Source organism: Nyctereutes procyonoides, unplaced genomic scaffold, assembly GCF_905146905.1.
Source record: "Nyctereutes procyonoides isolate TBG_1078 unplaced genomic scaffold, NYPRO_anot_genome, whole genome shotgun sequence".
In the NCBI taxonomy this organism is placed as follows: domain Eukaryota; kingdom Metazoa; phylum Chordata; class Mammalia; order Carnivora; family Canidae; genus Nyctereutes; species Nyctereutes procyonoides.
Genome location: NW_026575135.1, coordinates 48,267,459 through 48,291,249, shown reverse-complemented (window position 1 = coordinate 48,291,249; position 23,791 = coordinate 48,267,459). Strand labels below are relative to the sequence as shown.

At 40.9% G+C, this 23,791-nt stretch overlaps 1 protein-coding gene across 1 annotated transcript in view; it reads left to right on the top strand.

Moving 5' to 3' along the window:
• Positions 1-23,791, top strand: part of KDM3B (lysine demethylase 3B) — a 70,061-nt gene that overhangs the window by 28,312 nt on the left and 17,958 nt on the right. Inside the window, 5 exon segments of the mRNA XM_055302063.1 lie at positions 632-1,231; positions 5,902-7,138; positions 8,045-8,246; positions 12,502-12,716; positions 13,612-13,764. Coding sequence (XP_055158038.1) covers positions 632-1,231; positions 5,902-7,138; positions 8,045-8,246; positions 12,502-12,716; positions 13,612-13,764 — 2,407 coding nt within the window.

Below are 23,791 nucleotides of genomic sequence, written 5' to 3'. Positions count from 1 at the left end.
TGGTCTATGATAGCCTGCCTTTTTTGCATTCCTTTATCTAATACTTTGAAATAAGTTCTAGAGATTGTTTGTGTATTTATAGTGCCCATAAGAATAATCCAGACCTGTCTGTATTGGACTCACTTTTCCTTTGGTCACGGACTCAACAAATGTTGGTCTTCCTAATGTTGTCACCAGTTTTTTTAGTGACATCTGAAAAGAGGAGATTTTATATTTCAATACTTGAAATGCTATTTTCAGTCCAACAAGAAGAAAAATATGAAATACAGCAGATTTTTTTTTCCCATCAAGGGGCAAATGAGTTCCTAGCCTACCAGTAACAGTCTTCTTTTGTAAAAGAAATTCTAAATTTTTCAAACCCTCAAAAAAGTCCATTTGAGGAAGCCTTTTATTTAAGGGAAGGTTTGGCAAGTGAGTTAATCTCTCATAATCATTATCTTGTATATGTGTATAAATTGAGTCACAGGAAGGTTGGAGCTTTCTGACTAAGGGGATATCTTAGAGCTGGTATCGGAATGTAGCAGTCTGCCTGCTTTGTCTGCTTCTAGAGATGGGAAAGAACTAATGGTGTATGGTTTTCACAGGATGGAGGGTTCCTTATAATAAATCTTTTTTGAATTTTGTTTTGTAGGGGGGTACGTTAAAAGCAGTAAAATCTTCCAAAGGAAAGAAGAAGAGAGAGAGCATAGAGGGGAAAGATGGCCGGAGGAGGAAAAGTGCTTCGGACTCTGGGTGTGACCCTGCATCAAAGAAATTAAAAGGAGACAGGGGTGAAGTAGACAGTAATGGGAGCGATGGAGGTGAGGCAAGCCGAGGGCCCTGGAAAGGAGGGAATGCCAGTGGAGAGCCAGGGCTGGATCAGAGAGCCAAGCAGCCACCGACTACATTTGTTCCCCAGATTAACCGCAACATTCGCTTTGCCACTTACACCAAAGAAAACGGCAGGACTCTGGTGGTGCAGGATGAGCCTGTAGGTGGGGACACACCTGTACCTTTCACTCCATATTCTACAGCCACAGGTCAAACACCTTTGGCCCCAGAGGTGGGTGGAGCCGAAAACAAAGAGGCAGGAAAAACACTGGAACAAGTTGGCCAGGGCATAGTGGCTTCAGCAGCTGTGGTCACTACCGCCAGCTCCACCCCAACCACGGTGAGGATCTCAGACACTGGCCTTGCAGCAGGGACTGGGCCGGAAAAACAGAAAGGCAGCCGGTTACAGGCCCCAGGAGAGGTGAGTTGTTTCAGGGGCAGATTTGCAAGATTTGGGTTCATTCTTTTAATGTTAACACATTAAAAAGCATCTAAAATGCCACAGGGAGGGAGTATTTCTGAGATGTGCTTAAATTGTACTCTGAATAGTCCTTTACTACTCATTGGGCAAATGTGTATATTTTAATAACTTTGTTAGCTCTTAAAAGTCACCTGAACAATTGTACTAATCAAAAACTGATTATAAAACCCAATTTAATGAGATGCTCAAATAGATCTGATGGGGAATCTTTTTAATTCAATTATCTATTTAGTTCACATAGTGGTTGAGCCTCCACCTGGCCTATGAGAGGCAAGGTTAATGAATTACAGTGTTGGTAACAGTGAACACTATAATTAAGGCTTTGTGAAAGCAACTATTACCATCCCCTGTTTTCAGTTCATCATTTTCTAGGATATTTTCCTTTGAGGCTGGACTTCTTCCCATGATTTAATATGGCTATGAAAGTTTTGCCTTTTTTTTTTTTTCCTAACTTACTCTTTAAGCCTTACCTGGAAAATCTGATGGAATTAATCACAGTAGTATCCAACTCACTATGTTCTTTATATGATAAACATGTTTGTTGCTGAAATAGAACTTCTGTTAAATACAAGTTAACATCATGTTGGCTCTCCAGTCAAATTTAAAACAATATCAAAATCATTTCTTACAGTCTTTTCACTCTTACTTTGGTCACCGAAGAATGATTTATGATGCTAGTCATTTTTTTTTTCAGACTGGCTGTTTCCTCAAGTTGGAATATGAAATACAAAGACAAAATACTAAATGATTTTTTAAATTATGTATAGGAAACTACTGTGTGCTAAATACTGTATATTATAAACAAAGAATTGAAATCCCTATTTGAAGGAGCTCACATCTTAAGATGGAATCATTTTAGGTATAACAGTGCCAGGTAAAAGCATGGCATATGCATTTCATCTGAGTTCTTCTAGCAGATGCAATTTGTGAATCCTAAGTGTGCAGAGATGGGGAGGGAGGTGAAAGGTCCAGGCAGAAGAGAAGACCTATAAATGTGAATTTTACACTATTCACAGTTTGTCGTCTGTGAGTTGACCAGCATTCCCAAGAGAACTAGATGAGGATCTTATGTGGATTTCCTCTGTGTGTATGTCAACGTATTGCTCAAATTAATTAAAGTCCCCTCCATGTCAAAGACGGTATAGATGTAAAGGAGGATTTACAAAGTAGACCAAGTTTTATATGCTACAAGAGGAAGCCCACTGAATGCTATTATTCTTGGGGTAGCAATGCTGGATAGAGGAAATGTGGTTTCAAAGGGCATTTTCTGAAGAGGTTGGAGAAGTTTCTGTGACTGTATCAGTGACTTTGGTAGTGTGTCAGCTAGGTATTCTCCTGGGATCTGATTTAAAAGTACAGAAATGGGTGTTTCCATTATGGTGTCAAATCTAAAATAGGGACACAGCCCCCAGGAAACTTCTTGCCCTAAAAATTAAATTGAAATTAGTTTGTCATCACTTTCTTATAAGAAGAGGTTTTAAAATTTAATCATTTGAAGGAAAATGAAAGGCCATCGAAATTATTTTTCATTCATGTGATTTATTTTTAAAGGGTAACTTTAGTAGTGAAACCTGAGCTACCCATGCTGGACCCTTGGAGTCATGTAGGTGTCAAGGCTCCTGGCCAAATTCTGCTAGTGAAACAACAGCCAGGGGTTCCTGGGTGGCTCAGTCGGTTGGTTGGTTAAGTACGTGCCTTCAGCTCAAGTCATGATTCCAAGATCCTGGGATCAGACCCCTACATCAGGCTCCCTGATCAGCGGGAAGTCTGCTACTTCCTCTGTCCCTCCCTCCGCTTATGCTCACTCTGACTCTCTCTTTCAAATAAATAAAGTCTTAAAGAAGAAGAAGAAAGAAACAATAGCCAGCCAATCCTTAGGGCTGTGTCTTTCTATTCTCTTTTTTGTTGGGAGGGGTTTTAAGTCAATAGTTGCAGATTAGTGGGAAGGAAAAGAAAAAGAATAATGGGGTGCCTGGCTGGCTCAGTCAGGAGAGTATGTGACTCTTGATCTCCAACCCCCAAAGCCCCATGTTGGGCTTCAAGTTTACCTTAAACAAACTTCCAAGTTGTTAACTCTAAAATGCCAAGACAACCTCTGTAGCAAATATCAACTGGAGGCAAGCCTTAGGTGGCCTTCCTGTTTCTCATGTCTCTGTTCCACCCTCAGATAAAGTCCTAATGTAGGTTCCTCTTGCATATTTAAGAACACCTTAAGTAAACAATCTCCTCCCCCCCCCCTTTTTTAACAATAGCCCTTTTGAATATCTGGAATAATTTGAAGATTGATTGATTGATCGATTGATTTAGGAGAGAAAGCGCACACACAGGCAGGAAAAGGAGCAGAGAGGGGAGGAAGTATATCCTCAAGCAGACTTCCTGCTGAGCAGGGATCCCTACATGGGGCTCCATCCCAGGACCCTGAAATCATGACCTGAGCCAGACATTTAACTAACTGTGCCACCCAGGTGCCTCTGGAATAATTTTTTTAATTGTGGAAGAGTAACCATTAAATTTACCATTTTAACTATTTAAAGTGTTATAATACTGTGGTATTTAATACATCCACAATGTTCTACAACTGTTTTCACTTTCTAGTTACAAAAAAATTTATCGCCCCAGAAGGAAGCCATTAAGCAGTCCTGGAATAGTTTTTGTTACCAATGTTTTAAAATGACTGATCAGGGCACATGGGTAGCTCAGTCAGTTAAGCGTCTGCTTTGGGCTCAGGTCATGATCTCAAGGTCCTGGATGGAGCCCTGTGTCATTAGGTTCTCTGTTCATTGTGGAGCCTGCTTCTCCTTCTCCCTCTGCCACTATCCCCTGCGTGTGCTCTCTCTCTCTTTCTCTGTCAAATAAAGTATTTTTAAAAACAATTTAAAAAGAATAAAATGAATGTTAACAGATAACATCCTCAGGGTGCCTGGGCAACTCAGTTCATCTGCCTTCAGCTCAGGTTGTGATTGGGGAGGGGGGGGGTCCTGAGATCCAGCCCCGCATGAGGCTCCCTGCTCAGTGGGTAGTCTGCTTCTCCCACTCCCTCTGCCCCTCCCCCTGCTTGTTGTCTGTCTGTCTCTCTCTCTCTCTCTCTCTCTCAAATAAATAAAATATTTTACAGAGAGAGAGTATGTCCTCTACAACCTGCAAGTTAATTTTAAGTGTTCAGACCTGTTAATGGAGGTTTCTCTCTGCGTACATATATGGAAGCAAACCTGCCCTTTTTTAATATATATATATATATTTTTTTTCTTTATTTATGATAGTCACACACAGAGAGAGAGAGGCAGAGACAGGCAGAGGGAGAAGCAGGCTCCATGCACCGGGAGCCCGATGTGGGATTTGATCCCGGGTCTCCAGGATGGCGCCCTGGGCCAAAGGCAGGCGCCAAACCACTGCGCCACCCAGGGATCCCACACCTGCCCTTTTTACACACCTTTTATTCACATGCAGAAGTTAACAATTTCAAGGTGAAAAAAAGGAAAATGTTTTTTCATTAGCTAATTTGTTAAGCTGAATGCTTTTGTTTGGTGGATGTATGAGTATCTACCCTTTTACTGTTTGGAGGCTATTTGGAATCTAATGATAACAAAAGAGTTCAGTAATGAGTATGCCTTCTTTCTTCCTTTTTCTTTTCTTTTCTTTTTTTTTTTTTTTTTAAAGTGGGCTCCACACTGAGCGAGGCTTGAACTCACAACCCTGAAATCAAGACCTGAGCCAAGATCAAGGGTCAGATGCCTAGCCGACTGAGCCACCTAGACACCTCATAAGTGTGCTTTCTATAATTTAACATCTTTAGGTCTAACTTTAATTGAAAGAAATACTCAACTTTCAGGTTGATTTGGACTCAAATGGCCAAAGTCTGACATGGTCCATCTTGCTGAGTTTCAGACTAATAAAGAATATTTTTCCTCATTGTCATGGGACTGAAGTCACTTTTGTAAGATGGGCTGTTAATTTAAATAAACCAAAACACTTTTATTTCATTTTATTTATTTATTCGTGAGAAACACAGAGAGAGAGGCAGAAACACAGGCAGAGGAAGAAGCAGACACCCTGCAAGGAGCCCGATGTGGGTCTCAATCCTGTATCCCAGGATCACACCCTGAGCTGAAGGCAGACGCTCTGCCACTGAGCTACCAGATGTCTCAAAACAAAACTTTTAAATAAATCAGAACTTTGATAATAGCTGAGATCATTGAAGTAAATTAATATTACAGGACCACCAAATGCATGTCACAATGAAAGCTCATGTCTATGTATTCAAGAACCCTTTCTTTCAGTTCCTGGTAGTGTTTTCATTTCCACATAGAAACTAAGAAGCCTACACAGCCTCCTAGTGCTTTGACAGCCACTTGGCTAACAACCAAAGGAATGGCAGGATGAATGACATCCTGTTATCTCTAGCTCACCTTGTTAAAGATGCCCCTCTGTGTGGTCTGTGGCAGGTTCCTTGCCTAATGCTGGTGAAATGTAGTTATAAGAGCAATTTTCATGGAATTGTAGGAGAGAAAAGTTGATTTGACCCACAAGAAACGTTGGCCTAGGTCCAGGGAAGAAATAATAAGGTTGTCCAGAGAAACCAGCATCACTAACTCAGGCTATCTTCTTTTCAGAATTCAAGAAATACTGTTCTGGCGTCTTCTGGATTTGGAGCACCTCTCCCAAGTTCATCACAACCTTTAACTTTTGGAAGTGGAAGGAGCCAGTCCAATGGGGTTCTAGCCACAGAGAATAAACCTTTGGGCTTCTCTTTTGGCTGTAGCTCTGCACCAGAGTCTCAGAAAGACTCTGATCTCTCTAAAAACTTGTTTTTTCAATGCATGTCCCAAACTTTACCCACCAGTAACTACTTCACTACCGTTTCAGAGAGTTTGGCTGATGATTCCTCCAGTCGAGACTCATTCAAACAAAGCCTTGAGAGCCTGTGTAAAGGCAGATCCACTCTTGGAGCAGACACTAAATCAGGCTCTAAGGCTGGCAGCTCTGTGGACCGGAAGGTGCCTGCAGAGTCCATGCCCACCCTCACGCCAGCCTTCCCACGGAGCCTCCTAAATACCCGCACCCCAGAGAGTCATGAAAATCTATTTTTACAGCCCCCTAAACTGTCCCGAGAAGAGCCCTCTAACCCTTTCCTGGCATTTGTGGAGAAAGTTGAACATAGCCCTTTCAGCAGCTTTGCATCTCAGGCATCGGGTAGCTCTTCCTCTGCTACCATAGTCACCTCTAAGGCAGCACCCAGCTGGCCCGAGGCTCACTCCTCTACAGATTCGGCATCTTTAGCAAAGAAGAAAACCCTCTTCATCACAACTGACTCCTCTAAACTGGTATCTGGTGTTCTGGGCTCAGCTCTTACCACCGGGGGCCCCAGCCTCTCTGCCATGGGGAATGGCCGCTCCAGTTCGCCCACCAGCAGCCTCACCCAGCCCATTGAGATGCCTACTCTCTCCTCCAGCCCCACAGAGGAGAGGCCAACTGTGGGGCCTGGGCAGCAGGACAATCCCCTCCTCAAAACCTTTAGTAACGTCTTTGGCAGGCACTCAGGCAGCTTTCTGTCCTCCCCAGCAGATTTTTCACAGGAGAACAAAGCTCCTTTTGAAGCTGTGAAAAGGTTCTCACTGGATGAACGAAGCTTGGCTTGCAGACAGGACTCGGACTCCAGTACCAACAGTGACCTGTCGGATTTGAGCGATTCTGAGGAGCAGCTGCAGGCCAAGACTGGCCTGAAGGGGATTCCAGAGCACCTGATGGGGAAGTTGGGCCCCAATGGGGAGCGAAGTGCTGAGCTATTGCTGGGCAAAGGCAAAGGGAAGCAGGCTCCAAAGGGCCGGCCGCGGACCGCCCCCCTAAAAGGTGATCTTCCTGGGGTTATCCATTGGCTTGGCTCTGGCACTAGCCTTTAATGCCTTTTGTGCTCTTGGGCAAAAGTCCTTCCTTAGATGGAAAGTTCTATAATCTCTTCCAGTAGAGGCCCCACCTCAGACTTTTTGGTTCAGGGCAGGATTGCATCTAACCAGCATCCTTACTAAAGAAGGAGATCTACCTGTGTAATGATAATTCCACAAAGGAGGAGCCTTGGTAGTCCTTCTGGTCAGGAGCTCTTTCCTGGTGTTTTTCTCAACCCTTTTTCTTTTCTCTTTGGCTCATCTTCTTTAATTCACTTTAGAGGTATTATGGAGTATTGGATTTTATTCTCACATAGCAGCCTTTCATAGACTTTTTTTTTTTCCATAGACTTGTTTAAGCAAAAAGAATCACCCCTCATATTGCTTCACTCTGTTACATATATAGGATTTTAATACCTCTTCCAAAAGCCATTAAGTCCTATGCAAAGCTATGGTCCAGAATTGTGTAAGCGCAAGTATCTAAGAGAAAGTCTAATAGTAAAAATAACTGTTAGCATCAGGAATTGGTGTCCCGTGGGGACATAGGAGTTGTTGATTAGTAAAACAGTCATATCCCCAGAGGCTAGAGGCAAATGGCTTCCTTCTACCTTCTTGGGTTTTCCTCACCCATGCCAGAGTTGTTTCCTTGTAATGGGGCACTTGCCACAAATTCTCTCCATGGTCCTTAGCTTCCAATTGAAGCCTCTTTCCTCCCTCCCTTTCTGTCAAGGGTGAACACGATAGGCACAAGCCCAGCTATGGCAAGGAAGAGTGAGCCAGGTCAGAACAAGAATTCATCCCCAGGAGGATCATGTTATTGGGTCTTATTAATACCACTCATGACCAATTGTTTCTCCTCCTTCCCTTGCCACAGTTGGCCAGTCAGTGCTGAAAGATGTGAGCAAGGTAAAGAAGCTGAAGCAGTCCGGAGAGCCTTTCCTGCAGGATGGGTCATGCATCAATGTAGCCCCTCACCTGCACAAGTGTCGGGAGTGCCGCCTGGAGCGGTATCGGAAGTTTAAAGAACAGGAGCAAGATGATTCCACTGTGGCCTGCCGCTTCTTTCACTTCCGGAGGTACCCAGACCCATCTCCATCTCCTTCCCAATTTCCATTAGTGATACATAACTGCTGCTCTTTGTCTGAACCTGTAAGGCTGTCTCACATCTTGGGGTTTTTTAGGATTTTATTTATTTATTCATGAGAGACACAGAGAGAGGCAGAGGATGAAGCAGAAGCAAAGCTCCTCTGTGGGGACCCTGATGTGGGACTCAATCCCAGGACCCCAGGATCATGCCCTGAGCCAAACGCAGACAATCGCTTAACCACTGAGCCACCCAGACATCCCAGCCTGTCTCACATCTTTTCCTTGTTTTCCTTAACCACTTTGCTCTGAGTCTTCACTGAGGCTCTGCCATAGGAGTCACTCAGGTGTTTGGATTGTAAAGTGACTTGGTGGCTTTGTCCTTAAGGAACAGAAGTTAACAGTCCCAGCTGCTGGCCCCTGAGCTTCACTGAGTTATTCCTAATTTGGGCTCCATTTGAAAATGGTATAAGCAGAAGGATGCCATATTGTAATATGGATCTATCTGTCTGACCACTTATTCCTCTTTGCTGCTAGAGTAACTTGAGTCTCCAAGAGAAGGGGAAGGAAGATTAGAAGATAATAAGTGTCTTTGAAATAGAGATAACTGATGAAAACCCTGAGAATATCCCCTACTTTTACCAGACACTAGATATATAGTCACTTTTCTTCTGCTTGATAAATTAGACGAATTTCTTCTAAATGATCTTTAAAGAATTCTTAATTTTTAAAATAAATCCAAATGTTTTATCCTCGTAGTGTGGATTCACTCATTCAGCAAATATTTACTGAACAGTGTTGTGGGCATCGAGGATTAAGTGGTGTATAAAACCATAAAGATCCAGCCCTTAAGAGGTTTACTGAGGAGGCAGATGATAAAGGAAGAAAGATTAAATATATGGCATGTTACCTGATAATAACTATGAGAAAAATAAAGACAGGAAACAGGATTGAAGTGATGAGAGGTTTAGAGAGGCTACGGTTTAAATAGGATGATTTGAGAAAGTGAGATTTGAGTAAAGGCTGAAGGAGGTGAGGGAGTAATCCACATACTGTTCTGGGAGAGTATTCCAAGCAGAGGGCACAACAGGAGCAACTGTCCTGAGGCTGGAATATTCCTGGTGTGTTTGTGGAGCTAGGGTGGCTAAAGGATAGAGTGGTAGCCGGGGGAATTGAAGTTACAGAGTTAATGATAGGTCCATATTTTAAAGGAATACTCCTGAGGGCTTTAGCTTTTGTGCTGAAAGAGAAGCCATTGAAGGTTTTGAGCTGGTGAGTGACAGGAATGTTTTAAAGGATCACTGTTACTACCTTCTTGAGAATAGATTATATTGAGGCAAAGGCAGAAACATGGAGAAATTAAGATGCTGTTGGAATTATCCAGGTGAGAAATGATGGTTGCCTTGCGATGAGTCTGGTTGGATTAACGATACATTTTGAGAAGGTGGCTCAGTCAGTTAAGTTGTCTGCCTTCAGCTCAGGTCATGATCCCATGGTCCTGGTCAAGCCCCACGTCCAACTCACTGCTCAACAGGGAGCCTAATACTCCCTCTCCTTCTGCCTGCCACTCCCCCCTGCATGTGCTCACTCGCTCTCTGTCAAATAAATAAAATATTTTATTTTTTTTAAAGGACATATTTTGAAGATTTTATTTCTTCAAAATAAAGAGGTGGAACAGAGGGAGAGAGAACCTCAAGCAGACTCCTTGCTTAGCATAGAGCCTGACATGGGGCTCGGTCTCACAACCCCGAGATTGTGACCTGAGCCAAAGCCAAGAGTTCCAAGAGTCGAGCATTTAACTACTGAGCTACTGAGGCACCCCTAAGGATATATTTTGAAGGGAGAACTCCCATGATTTTCTGATGGGTTAACTATGGAGTTTGGAAGAAGGAATGGAGTCAAAGATGATTCTACAGCTTTTGACCAAAAACTAGAAGAATGGAATTGCCATTTACTGATAAGATTTCTTTTTTTTTTTTTTTTAAATTTTTATTTATTTATGATAGTCACACACAGAGAGAGAGAGAGAGGCAGAGACACAGGCAGAGGGAGAAGCAGGCTCCATGCACCGGGAGCCCGACGTGGGATTCGATCCCGGGTCTCCAGGATCGCGCCCTGGGCCAAAGGCAGGCGCTAAACCGCTGCGCCACCCAGGGATCCCCTGATAAGATTTCTTGGGGGAAAACAGGTTTGGGGAAGAAAATGGGAACTTTTCATTTGGGCATGTTAAATTTGAGATGCCTATTACGTTTCTAAATTTTTTTTTTAAGATTTTATTTATTCATGAGAAGCAGAGAGGCAGAGACACAGGCAGAAGGAGAAGCAGACACCTGCAGGGAGCCTGATGTGAGACTCCATCCCAGGACCCCAGAATTACACCCTGAGCTGAACAAAGGCAGACGCTTAGCCACTGAGCCTCCTATTAGATTTCTAGATGGAGATGTTGAAAGGGCAGCTGGAAACTTGACTCTCAAGTTGAGGGGAAAGTCCAGGCAGGAGGTTAAATATTTGGATACCACCAGGTATTGAAAACTGTGTATCTACTTGAGAACCTTGAAGGAGTCCAAGTGTAGGTAGAGAAGAGAAGCATTCCTAGGACCAATCCTGGAATTCTCCAACGTGGAGAGATAGGAAAGAGGAGAAGGAGCTGGTAAAGGAGATGGAGAAAGAACAATCAGTGATGTGTCCTGGAAGGCAAGTGAAGAAAGTATTTCTAGGAAGGAATAATGAACTATGGCAAATACTGGGGATTGGGTCAGGCCATATGAGAACTAAAAGTGACCATTGGATTTAATGGGGGGTATGACCTTTTCAAAAACAGTTTGGTTATGTTGGTGAGGGAAAGCCTGACTGGAGTAGAGTAAGAGAAAAGAGAAGAGGAACTGGTGACAGTCAGTATAGAAAACTCTGAGGAAATGTTGCTGTAGGGGCGCCTAGGTGGCTTTGTTGGTGAAACATCTGCCTTCAGCCCGGGTCATGGTCTCAGGTCCTGGGATCAAACCCCACATCGGGTTCTGTGCTCAGTGGGGAAAAGAGAATATATGGTATGATGCCCATGCAAGTGGAGAGGATAGGTCTCCAGATATAGGTGGAGAGATTGGTCTTGTCTAGGATCTAGCTCATTCCTAGCAGCAGCAGCAGGTCAAATGGAACATGGGCCCAATTGCAGGAAGGCCCAGTAGTATGGTGATGGGGACTTGGGGACATCTTTTCTGGCTTTTTGTATTTTTCTCAGTGGAATACATTGCCAGGTCTTCATGGGGAAAATTATAGTGGAGGTCAGAAAAGAGAGGTGAACGGGGGGGGATGCCTGGGTGGCTCAGCAGTTTAGCACCTGCCTTTGACTGAGGGTGTGATCCTGGAGTCCCAGGATCAAGTCCCGCATTGGGCTCCGTACAGGGAGCCTGCTTCTCCCTCTGCTTGTATCTCTGCCTCTTTCTCTGTGTCTCTCATGAATAAATAAATAAAATCTTTAAAAAAAATTTATAAAAAAAAGAGAGAGAGGTGAACGGGACCTGGGTGGCCCAGTCAGTTATGCATCTGCCTTCGGCTCAGATTGTGGTCCTAGAGTCCTGGGATTGAGTCCCACATCTGGCTCCCTGCTTCGCAGGGAGTCTGCTTCTCCCTCTGCCCTTTCCGCTCATAGTCTGTCTCTCTCTCTCTCTCTCTCTCTCTCTCTTTCAAATAAATAAAATCTTTAAAAACAAGAAAGAAATGAGAGGTGAAGATATGAAACAGGCATCTAGAAGAGGGAGTGTGTACCAGGAAACTATTGTGATTGTAAGGCAACATGAAGGGCTCACTTGACATAGATAGACATGAATTTCAAATGTGACAGCGAACATGGCTATTTTCCTCTGGTTACATTCAGTGGTATGGGTGTATAGGTGGAACAGGCAAGTAAAGAAACTGAAAAACATTTCTGAGGGTAGCTTTTTAAAGAAACCAGATATAACTAAGTGTTCACAAACCTTTCTGCTAGTGCAGAGAATGCATACTATGTTGGTCAAATAGGGTGGAAATGCCTTTTTTTTTTTAAAGTATGTCTACACCCAATTTGGGTATTGAACTCAAAACCACAAAATCAGGAGCTGCATGCCCTTCTGACTAAGCCAGCCAGATACGCTCTAGGGTGAAAATTCTTAAAACACACTGATTCCTTTTAAGTTTCATTTAATGTTTTTAGCTCCTAGGGTTTTAGGTGTGTATTAGTTTGCATGTACTTGACTGTCTACCTTCCTGTCTCAGGTTGATCTTCACTCGGAAGGGGGTACTCCGTGTGGAGGGGTTTCTGAGTCCCCAGCAAAGTGACCCTGATGCCATGAACCTGTGGATTCCCTCTTCCTCCCTAGCAGAAGGGATAGACCTAGAAACCTCAAAATATATCCTGGCCAACGTTGGGGACCAGTTCTGCCAGCTGGTGATGTCCGAGAAAGAGGCCATGATGATGGTGGAGCCACACCGTAAGACACCCTCTTGCTTGTTTTCCAGGCACTCCTACTTGGAAACTTTCATTTTCTGTTGCTTAAAGGAGGAGTGGAAGGAGTGGCAGATGGAATTTTCTGTGGATGAATTAAGACTGACAAGAGTTTTCTTGTAGCAAACTAAGTATCTGAAGCCCTAACTGTATCCAGCAGACCTCATTCCTTCCTTGATCCCTGTCTGGGTTTGGGTCACTGAATATTTTCAGTTTGCTTTGAACCACTTTGTAATAGTAAGTGATATTACATGGTTTGTGAATAAATGAAGCACTACTGGGTACCATGTTTCACACCTGGAACCCACCGTTATTCAAACATTTATGATATTTCTATGTCTGTGAGATACTGTACCCTATTTCTACGCCAAGGAAAATTATACTATGAAATTATTCCTTACACTTCAAGTGAAGAGTCCTCTTATTTCCAACTCCCCCAAATCGAAATTTTTACATTATTTTAAGAAACAACATGTGGCATTTATTTTCACTGACACTTGTTCAGAAATGTTAGCAACTCCATTTTGTTTCTCTTACATACATATACATACATACATACATTTATTTATTAAGATTTTACTTATTTTTTTTCATGAGAGACAGAGGCAGAGGCAGAGACATAGAGGGAGAAGCAGGCTTCACGCAGGGAGCCCGATATGGGACTCCATCCTGGGACTCCAGGATCAGGCCCTGGGCCGAAGGCAGGCGCTAAACCACTGAGCTACCCAGGCATCCCATATTTATAGAAGCACTAACTTCTTGCATTTTTGAGTTTTTCTGCTGGACAAAACAGTTTGAGTAGCAGTTAATGGGTCTGGGGTCTTTTGCTTGTTGTTCAGGATGATCAATGCCAATATTATTTCTCTTCCTCTTTCCACCAGAGAAAGTGGCATGGAAGCGAGCAGTGCGTGGTGTACGGGAAATGTGTGATGTATGTGAAACAACTCTCTTCAACATCCACTGGGTTTGTCGCAAATGTGGATTTGGGGTCTGCCTTGACTGTTACAGGCTCAGAAAAAGCCGTCCACGCAGTGGTGAGCAAATATTGTCCTGTTCAATTCTAAAGGTAACCTGTCATTGGAGGTATGGGACTTGAAGCCAGAATGGGTTTGTGCCCCTCTTGAACTGCTTAGCTTCACTCATTTTTGTTGCATTGTGAGGCCTTTAACAATTGCCAGTATTCCAGCCTAACTCAGCAGGCTAAAAGAAGCCAAGAAGGGTTATTCTTTACCTTCCCTTGCTGTGTGTGTGTGTGTGTGTGTGTGTGTGTGTGTGTGTGTGTGTGTTTTAATAACTTCTTTATTGAGGTATAATTCACATGCCCTAAAATTCACCCTTTTAAAGTGTACAATTCAAAAGTTTTTAGTATATTCTCAAGGTTTTGCAACCATTTCCACTATCAGATTTCACTGTGGTTGCTCTAGAAAGATTGTACGCATCAGCAATACCTCTGTATTTCTCTTTCTGTCAGCCCTTAGTAACCATTAATCTGCTTACTGTCTCATCTCTGTAGATTTACCTGTTTTATACATGTCGTATAAATGGAATCATACAATATTTGGCCTTCTGTGACTGACCTCTTTCACTTTGGCATACTATTTTAAAGCTTCATCCATGTTATAGCACATATCATTAACTCATTCTTTTGTATTGCCAAATAATATTCCATTGTATGGATATACTACATTTTGTCTGTCTATTCATTAGTCTGTGGACATGTAGATTGTTTCCATTTTGAGCTATTATGAAAAGTACACTATGAACATTTGTGTACAGGTTTTTGTGTGAATATAGGTTTTTGTTTCTTTGGAGTATTTGCTATAGAGTTTAATTGATGAGTTATATGACAGTTCTGTGTTTAACCCTTTCAGGAACTGTAAAGTCGTGTTCCAAAGTAGCTACATCATTTTATAATCCCACCAGCAATGCACGAGGGATCCAGTTCCCCCCAGCCACTCACACCCCCACCCCCCACCCATGTCTACTGAAGCTTATTATTGTCTGCCTTGGTTATAACCATCATAGTGGCTAGGAAGGAGTCCCTATCTCATTGTGTGATTTTGATTTGCATTTCCCTGACTATAAATAGTGTTGAGCATCTTTTCATGTGTTTATTGGCTCTCTGTTTTCTCTGTTTATCTTTGAAGAAATGGCTATTCAAGAATAATCTTTTGCTTCCTTCTGTCCTCACCTTATCTTACTTTTTATCAAGAAACCTTCTTGCCCCTTAACCTCCTCACTCTTCCCTCTTCAGAGATAATTGTGCAGCCATTGGAATACAGTGGTTTAAAGCTTATGCTACTGGGATTTGAAACCTACTTTCACCACAGCTGGTATAATCTTATTATATATCTTAATATTAATATATAATCTTAATATTATATATATTATATAATCTTATACCAGCTGTAGTCTCTTGGGTTAGTTTTTTAAACCTTCAATTTCCTCATCTTTAAAACACAGCAGTGTTGTGAAAATTAAATGAAATAGTGTATTTAAAGTGGTTAGCACAGGGCCTGACATCTACTAGGTACTATGTATTAAATAGCTATCAGATTTTCCACTTCTGCTCATGAAAGGTCGACTTGTATAGGAATTGCCTTCTTGCCATAAACGAGAAAGCCAGACTAAATATATGAAACCATGGTTTTAGACATTGAGCAGCAGGCTGTATGAACCTATGATCTCTAAGAGAAAGGAAGAAACAGGACAAATTCTACAGTTTCTCCAATTTACTGCCTATAGGCAGTTTCCAGGCTGTAGTAGATGGAAAAGCAATCTCACTGAGCTGAGACAGAGATGAGAGTCTAAGAGTGAGGCAGTATGCTAAAGACGGTAGAGCTGCACAGAGAATACTAGAGGTCTGCAGAGAGGTCACCTCAGTTTTTTACTATATAGTGATCTGCACACATATGAGGTGATACTCTGTGAGGCCCAAAAAGGAACATTCAGAAAGCAACTGACTTAATAATTTCCAGAACTTACCATTTGTATTGCTACCAGCCAGAGTGAAAAGTAGAGTCCAGAAGGGTCACAGTTTGACAGTGGGATTAATGTAGTCCCAGAATTAAAGGCTGCTCTGGAGATAACACAGTGTAGAGCAAGTCTTGGAAGGATCAAACTGATCCGCAGGTTACTTAACTGCACTAGACTAAAACCAAACATTCTTGAAAGGATCACAACAAAATCCAGTACTCTGAAACATTAAAGTCACAAAGCTCTTCATTCAACCATGAATAATCAGGGGGCACCTGCCTAGCTCATGCCACTCTTGATCTCAGGGTCATTAATTTGAGCCCAGAGCTAGGGATACAGTTGACTTTGGAAAAAAAAAAAAAAAGAATCAGGTATGAATCTCTTTGGTAAATGGTGCTGAGAAAACTGGACAGCTACATGCTAGGAATGAAATCGGACCTACTCTCCTACACCATACACAAAAGTAATCTCAAAATGAATTAAATTACTAAATGTGAGACCCAAAACTATAAAACACCTGTAAGAAAACACAGACAGTAATCACTCGCCTTAGCAACATTTTTCTAGATATGTCTCCTCAGGCAAGGGAAACAAAAGAAAAATAAACTATTGGGACTCTACCAAAATAAAAAGCTTTTTCACAGCAAAGGAAACCATCAACAAAACTAAAAGGCCACCTTCTGAATGGAAGAAAGATACTTGCTGGTGATATATCCAATAAATGGTTAATTTCTAAACTATATAGATAACACCAAAAAAACAAACAAACCTGTCTGCTTAAAAAATGGGCAGAGGAAAAAAAAAAAAATGGGCAGAGGACCTATGTAGACATTTTTTCAAAGAAGACATACAGATGTCCAACAGACACACGCAGACATGTTCCACATCATTCTCACCAGGTAAATGCAGACAAAAACCACAATGAGATACTATGTCACACATGTCAGAAAGGCTAGTTTCAAAAAGCTAAGAAATCACAGTTTTGGGGGAGGATGTAAAGAAAAAGGAATCCTCATGCACTATAGGTAGGAGTGTAAATTAATAGAGTCACTGTTGAAAACAGTATGGAGGTCCCTCAAAAAATTAAACATATAAATGTGATCTGGTAATTCCACTACTGAGTATTTACCCAAAGAAAATGGAAATACTATTTCAAAAAGATGCACCCCAATGTTTACTGCATTGTTATTTACAATAGGCAAGAGAGGGGGATCCCTGGGTGGCTCAGCAGTTTAGTGCCTGCCTTTGGCCCAGGGCACAATCCTGGAGTCCCAGGATCGAGTCCCGTGTTGGGCTCCTGGCATGGAGCCTGCTTCTCCCTCCTCTTGTGTCTCTGCCTCTCTCTCTCTCTCACTCTCTCTCTCTATGTCTATCATAGATAGATAGATAGATAGATAGATAGATAGATAGATAGATAGATAGATCTTTAAAAAAAATACAATAGGCAAGATAAGGAACCAACCCAAATGTCCATCGATAGATGAATGGATAAAGATGTGTGTGGGTTATGTGTGTATATACATATACAACTACATATACACTATAGAATATTATTCTGCCATAAAAAGAAGGACATATTGCAACAACGTGGATGGACATGCAGGGTATTGCACTAAGTGAAATTAAGACAGAAAGACAGATACCACGTTTTTCACTTATATGTGGAATCTAAAAAACAAAGTACCTAGCTGTCTCAATCAGTAGAGCATGTGAGTCTTGATTTTGAGGACATGAGTTCAAGCCCAACAATGGGCATAGAGACTACATTAAAAAAATCTTTTTTTATTAAAAAATAATAAAGGGGCACCTGGGTGGCTCAGTGAGTTAAGAGTCTAACTCTCCTTATTTCTACTCAGGTCATAATTTAGGATCATGAGATTGAGCCCCACATCAGGCACTACCCTGGGCTTGGAGCCTGCTTAAGATTCTCACTTCCTCATCCTTTGCCATTCCTTCCCACCCCCACTTACATGCTCTTCCTCTATTGCTTGCTCTTTCTCCAAAAATACTATAATAATTTAAAAAATGATAAAAACTAGAGTGAACAAATAAGTAAAACAAACTCATAAATAAATAAAAAGAACTAGTGATCGCTTGAAAGGAAGCAGTGGGAGGTGAGGGGTTAAGAGGTAACAAAGTTGGGCAGCCTGGGTGGCTCAGCAGTTTAGCACTGCCTTCAGCCCAGGGCGTGATCCTGGAGACCCGGGATCGAGTCCCACATCGGGCTCCCTGCATGGAGCCTGCTTCTCCCTCTGCCTGTGTCTCTGCCTCTCTCTCTGTCTTTGTGTCTCTCATGAATAAATAAATAAAATCTTAAAGAAAAAAAGAGAAATCCAAAGTTCTAGTGATAAAATAAGTCAAAAGGATAAAAAGTATGACACTGAGAATATAGTCAATAACATTGTATAACATTTTATGGTGACAGATGGTGTCTACATTTATGGTGAACACTGCATAATGTATAGAATCATCAAACCACTATGTTGTACACCTGAAACTACTTCAACAGATCAACTTTATGTCAACTACAGTAATAAAAATTTTTTAAATAAAAGAAAAATCAGGTATGCAAAAAGGCAGGATAATATGACCAGTAATTTGGAGGAAAGAAACAGTCAATAGAAACAAATCCAGAAATAACAGTGATGATAGAATTACTATAAAAGGACCTTAAAGCTGCTGTTATAAGTGATATAAACATATTTCAAGACATATTTCAAAAAGGGAAACATGAACATGATGAGTAGAGAAAGGAAAAATACATAAGAGACCCAAGTGAATCATGTAGAGATGAAAAATACTTCAAGGAAAGTATACTAGGTGGGGTTAATGGCCAATTAGACACTGCAGAAGGAATAGAGCTTAAGGACCCAACAATGGAAACCATCCAAAACTAAACACAGAAGACAGACTTAAATTTAGAAATTGAAGAGTACCTTGTTGAACTATCAGTGGTATCAGGCAGTTTACCAAACATGTAATTGTTGGGAGTTCCAGAAAGAGAAACACTGGGAGGATAGATACAAAAACTAAAGCCATAGATTTGTCAAATTTAATGAAAAAGCTATAAAACCACAGATCTAACAATGAATCTCAAACAGAAGAAGCATTAAGAAAACCACACCAAACCAAATCATAACCCATCCTACTGAAAAGCAGTGATAAAGAGAAAATCAAAATGATAGAATGGAGGGACTCCTGGGTGGCTCAGCGGTTAAGCCTCTGCGTTTGGCTCAGGGCGTGATCCTGGAGTCCCGGGATCGAGTCCCACGATTGAGTCCCATACTGGGCTCCTGCATGGAGCCTGCTTCTCCCTCTGCCTGTGTCTCTGCCTCTCTCTCTCTCTCTCTCTCTCTCTCTCGTCTCATGAATAAATAAATAAAATATTTTTAAAAAAAAATCACAGGAGGGAAAAAAGGCATTATATACAAAGTAACAAAGGTAAGACTGACAGCCAACTTGTTCCAAACCCTCTTTACCCGAAGACAATGGAGCAATATTTCTCAAGTGCTACAAACAAACCTTCTAACCTAAAAATCATACCTAGTAAAAATATCTTTCAAAAATGAAAGTTAAATAGTTTGTCAGATCAAGAAAAGCTGATGGAAGTCATACTCAGCAGATTCATACTCTCTAAGGTAGTTATTCAGGAAAAAATCTGATACAGTAATGGAATTTGGATTTGCATTGAGGAATGAAGAACTTCCTGTGTGATAAATATGTGAGTAACAAAAAACTTTTTATTTTTAATCTTTTTTTTTTTTTTTTTTTTTTTTTTAGATTTTATTTATTCATGAGAGACACAGAGAGAAACAGAGAGGGAGCCCGATGTGGGACTTGATCCCAGGACTCCAAGATCATGCACTGAGCTGAAAGCAGACAGACGCTCAACCACTGAGCCACCCAGGTGTCCCATAATCTTCTTAGAAGATAGTTGCTTAAAGGAAAAGTAGCAATGTAATGTGGCGTTTATATGGTCTATAAAATTAAAATATGTAGTAATAGCATAAAAGAAAGAGGAAATGGAAAAATAGTTTTATAAGAGTCTCACACTGTGTGTGAAGAAGGGTATAATATTTGAAGATAGACTGTGCTAAGTTAGAGATACTACAAACTGTAGAACAAACAGTAACAAAGAGATATATATAGCTAATAAGCCAACAGCAGAGACAAAATCAAAACATAAAGCAATTAATTTAAAAGAAGTAGGAAGGGATCCCTGGGTGGCGCAGCGGTTTGGCGCCTGCCTTGGCCCAGGGCGCGATCCTGGAGACCCGGGATCGAATCCCACGTTGGGCTCCCGGTGCATGGAGCCTGCTTCTCCCTCTGCCTATGTCTCTGCCTCTCTCTCTCTCTGTGTGACTATCCTAAATAAATAAATTAATTAATTAAAAAATAAAAATAAAAGAAGTAGGAAAATGAAACAAGGGATGCCTGAGTGGCTCAGTGGTTGAGTGTCTGCCTTTGGCTCAGGTTGTGATCCTGGGTCCAGGGATTGAGTCCCGCATCGGGCTCTCTGCAGGGAGCGTGCTTTTCCCTCTGCCTGTGTCTCTGCCTCTCTCTGCCTCATGAATATATAAATAAAATCTTTAAAAAACCAAGAGAAAATGAAACAAAAACTGGGACAAATAAACAGATACACAGTATATCTTATATTCTCTTTTCTTGGGATGGGTAGCACAATTACAAAAAATATCTAGAAAGAGGCAGCTCTGGTGACTGAGTGGTTTAGCACTGCCTTCGGCCTGGGGTGTGGTCCTGGAGACCCGGGATCGAGTCCTACATCAGGCTCCCTACATGGAGCCTGCTTCTCTCTCTTTCTGTGTCTCTCATGAATAAATAAATAAAATCTTTAAAAATACATATATCTAGAAAGGTCTTTGAGGGAGTGATAAAGAAATAAAGGGTGAAAAAAACACTGGACCTAGGTATAGGTAGAAACATCTTATGTATTGCAAAACTGAATTTTTCTCCCTAAGATCAGGAGCAAAGCAAGGTATCCACTTTTTTACAACATAATTCAACATTAAGCTTAGTTACTAGTCAGCATGAAGAAATAAAAGCATATGCCCCCTTACCCCCCAGAAAAGGCATATAGACTAGAACAAAGAAATATTTTTTATTCTCAGGTGACATCATCTATATAGAAAATCCCAAGTAGAATGTTTGGCTGGCTGAATCGGAAAAGTGTATGACTCTTGATCTTAGGATCAGGGGGACACTGGGTGAAGAGATTTGTCTTGGTTTGGTTTTTTAACTTAATGGTCTTTTTTTTTTTTTTTTTTAAGATTTTATTTTTAGGGCAGCCCCGGTGGTGCAGCGGTTTAGCGCCGCCTGCAGCCTAGGGCGTAATCCTGGAGACCCTGGATCGAGTCCCACGTCAGGCTCCCTGCATGGAGCCTGCTTCTCCCTCTGCCTGTGTCTCTGCCTCTCTCTCTCTCTCTCTCTCTCTCTCTCTCTCTCTCTCTCTCTCTCTCTTCTCTCTCTGTGTGTGTCTCTATGAATAAATAAATTATCTAAAAAAAAAAAAAAAGATTTTATTTTTAAGTAATCTCTACACTCACTGTGGGGTTTGAGCTCACAACCCCCAGATCAAGAGTCACACCATCTACCAACTGAGCCAGCCAGGCATCCCAGATGTAGAGGTTATGTAAAAAAAAGAAAAAGAAAAGAAATCTACAAAAAAAGCTACAAGAATTTCGCAAGACTGCAGGACAAACTCAACAAAAATCAATTCTATTTTTATATGCGGTCAATGAACAATTAGAATTTGAATTTTTAAATCCATATAATTTACGGTAGTAGATGAAGGATGTAGGGATAAATTTAGTCAATATGCAAAACGCATACACTAAAAACTACAACATATTTCTGAGAAAAATGAAAAAAAGACTAAATGCAGAGATGTGCCATATTCATAGAAAGAAGGTTGTGTACTAAGATGTCACTTCTTCCAAATTGATCTATTAAATGTAATTCAAATCAAAATCCAGTACACCTTTTTGTAGAAATCGACAAACTGGTTCTAAAATTTATATGAAATTTGGGATCCCTGGGTGGCCCAGCGGTTTAGCGCCTGCCTTTGGCCCCGGGCGCGATCCTGGAGACCCGGGATCGAATCCCACGTCGGGCTCCCGGTGCATGGAACCTGCTTCTCCCTCTGCCTATGTCTCTGCCTCTCTCTCTCTCTGTGTGTGACTATCATAAATAAATAAAAATTTAAAAAAAACTTAAATAAATAAATAAATAAATAAAATTTATATGAAATTCAAAGGAGTAGAATAATCAAAATAATTTTGAAAAAGAAGGAGGCAGTTGGAAGATTTTATTTTTTTTTTAATTTTATTTTTTTATTTATGATAGTCACAGAGAGAGAGAGAGAGGCAGAGACATAGGCAGAGGGAGAAGCAGGCTCCATGCACCGGGAGCCCGACGTGGGATTCGATCCCGGGTCTCCAGGATCACCCCCTGGGCCAAAGGCAGGCGCCAAACCGCTGCACCACCCAGGGATCCCGGAAGATTTTATATTACTTTTTGAGACTTATAAAGCTGCAGGAATCGAGGCACTGTGGTAATACAATAGAACAGAAATATACATACAAAGAAAAAAAGAAATATACATACATATATAATCAACTGATATTTGACAAAGATGCCCCAATAATTCATTGGGGAAAAGAAAGTTCTTTCAAAAAAAATAGTACTGGAATAATTGTGTATCCATACTCAAATAAAATGAACTTCAATTTTTACTCAGGCCATATATTAAAAGCTAACTCATAGGCTTAGACATAAAAGCTAAAGCTATTAAAACTTTAAAAAAAATAAAACTATAAAACCTCTAGAAGAAAAAATAAAAGATCTTTGTTTCCTTGGGTTGGATAAATATTGCTTAGATAGGACACAAAAAGCAAAAGAAAAATTGGCAAATTTGAAAGCTTCCACTTCACAGGACAGGTCAAGTAAATAAAAAGACAAGGCACAAATTGCAAAAAAAGATTGACTGATCCCATATTTGTTAAGGACTTGAATCCACCATAAAGACCTTTTAATGACTCAATAAGAAGACAACCCAGGGATGCCTGGGTGGTTTAGTGGTTGAGCATCTGCTTTCAGCTCAGGGCGTGATCCTGGAGTCCCCGGATCGAGTCCCACATGGGGCTTCCTTATAGAGCCTGCTTCTCCCTCTGCCTGTGTCTCTGCCTCCCTTTCTGTGTCTCTCATGAATAAATAAATAAAATCTTAAAAAAAAATTTTTTTAAGTGAGTGAAAGGTTTGAACAGATACTTTATCAAAGAAGAGAGATCAATGGAAATAAGCACATTTTAAAAATTACCAGTATTCATTAAGAAAAGGAAATTTAAAACCACAGTGAAAAACCCATATATCCACTTGGAAGGTTAGAATTTTAGAAAATGACGGTTCCAAGTCTTGCCAAGGATATGGAGGAACTGGAACTCTTAAAAATGCTGGTAGGAATGCAAATTAGTGCCATCACATTGGAAAACTTTAACAAATTATCCACCATCCCACTTCTGGGTATTTGTGAAAAAAAAACGTGTCCACACAAAAGATTATACTTGGATGTTTATAGCCCCATAATATTCATAATAGCCCCAAATTGGAAACAATCCAACTGTTCACCAGCTGGTGAATGAGTAGTAAAAATAAAAGTAATAATAAAGTATATCCATACCATGGACTAGTACTCAGCCATAAAAAGGAATGAATTACTGATACATGAGTAATATGTATAAATCTCAAATCATGCTTTTTGAAAGAAACCCAACACAAATGACTGTATACTGTATGCTTCCAGTTATATAAAATTCTAGAAAAAACAATACATTAGTATTAGAAAGTTGATCAGTGGTGGCCAGAAAAGGCTAGGGAACTTTAGGAAGAGACATGGAAATGTTCTATATCACGATTGTGGTAGTGTTTATAACAACTGTATATGTTTGCCAAAATTCATTAAAGTGCACACTTTACTGCATTTTTTATATGTAGATACAATAAAGAACAATCAGTGAAGCAGATTTTTTTTTAAGTTATTTGTTATCTTCGCTGGCCCATGAGAAAATT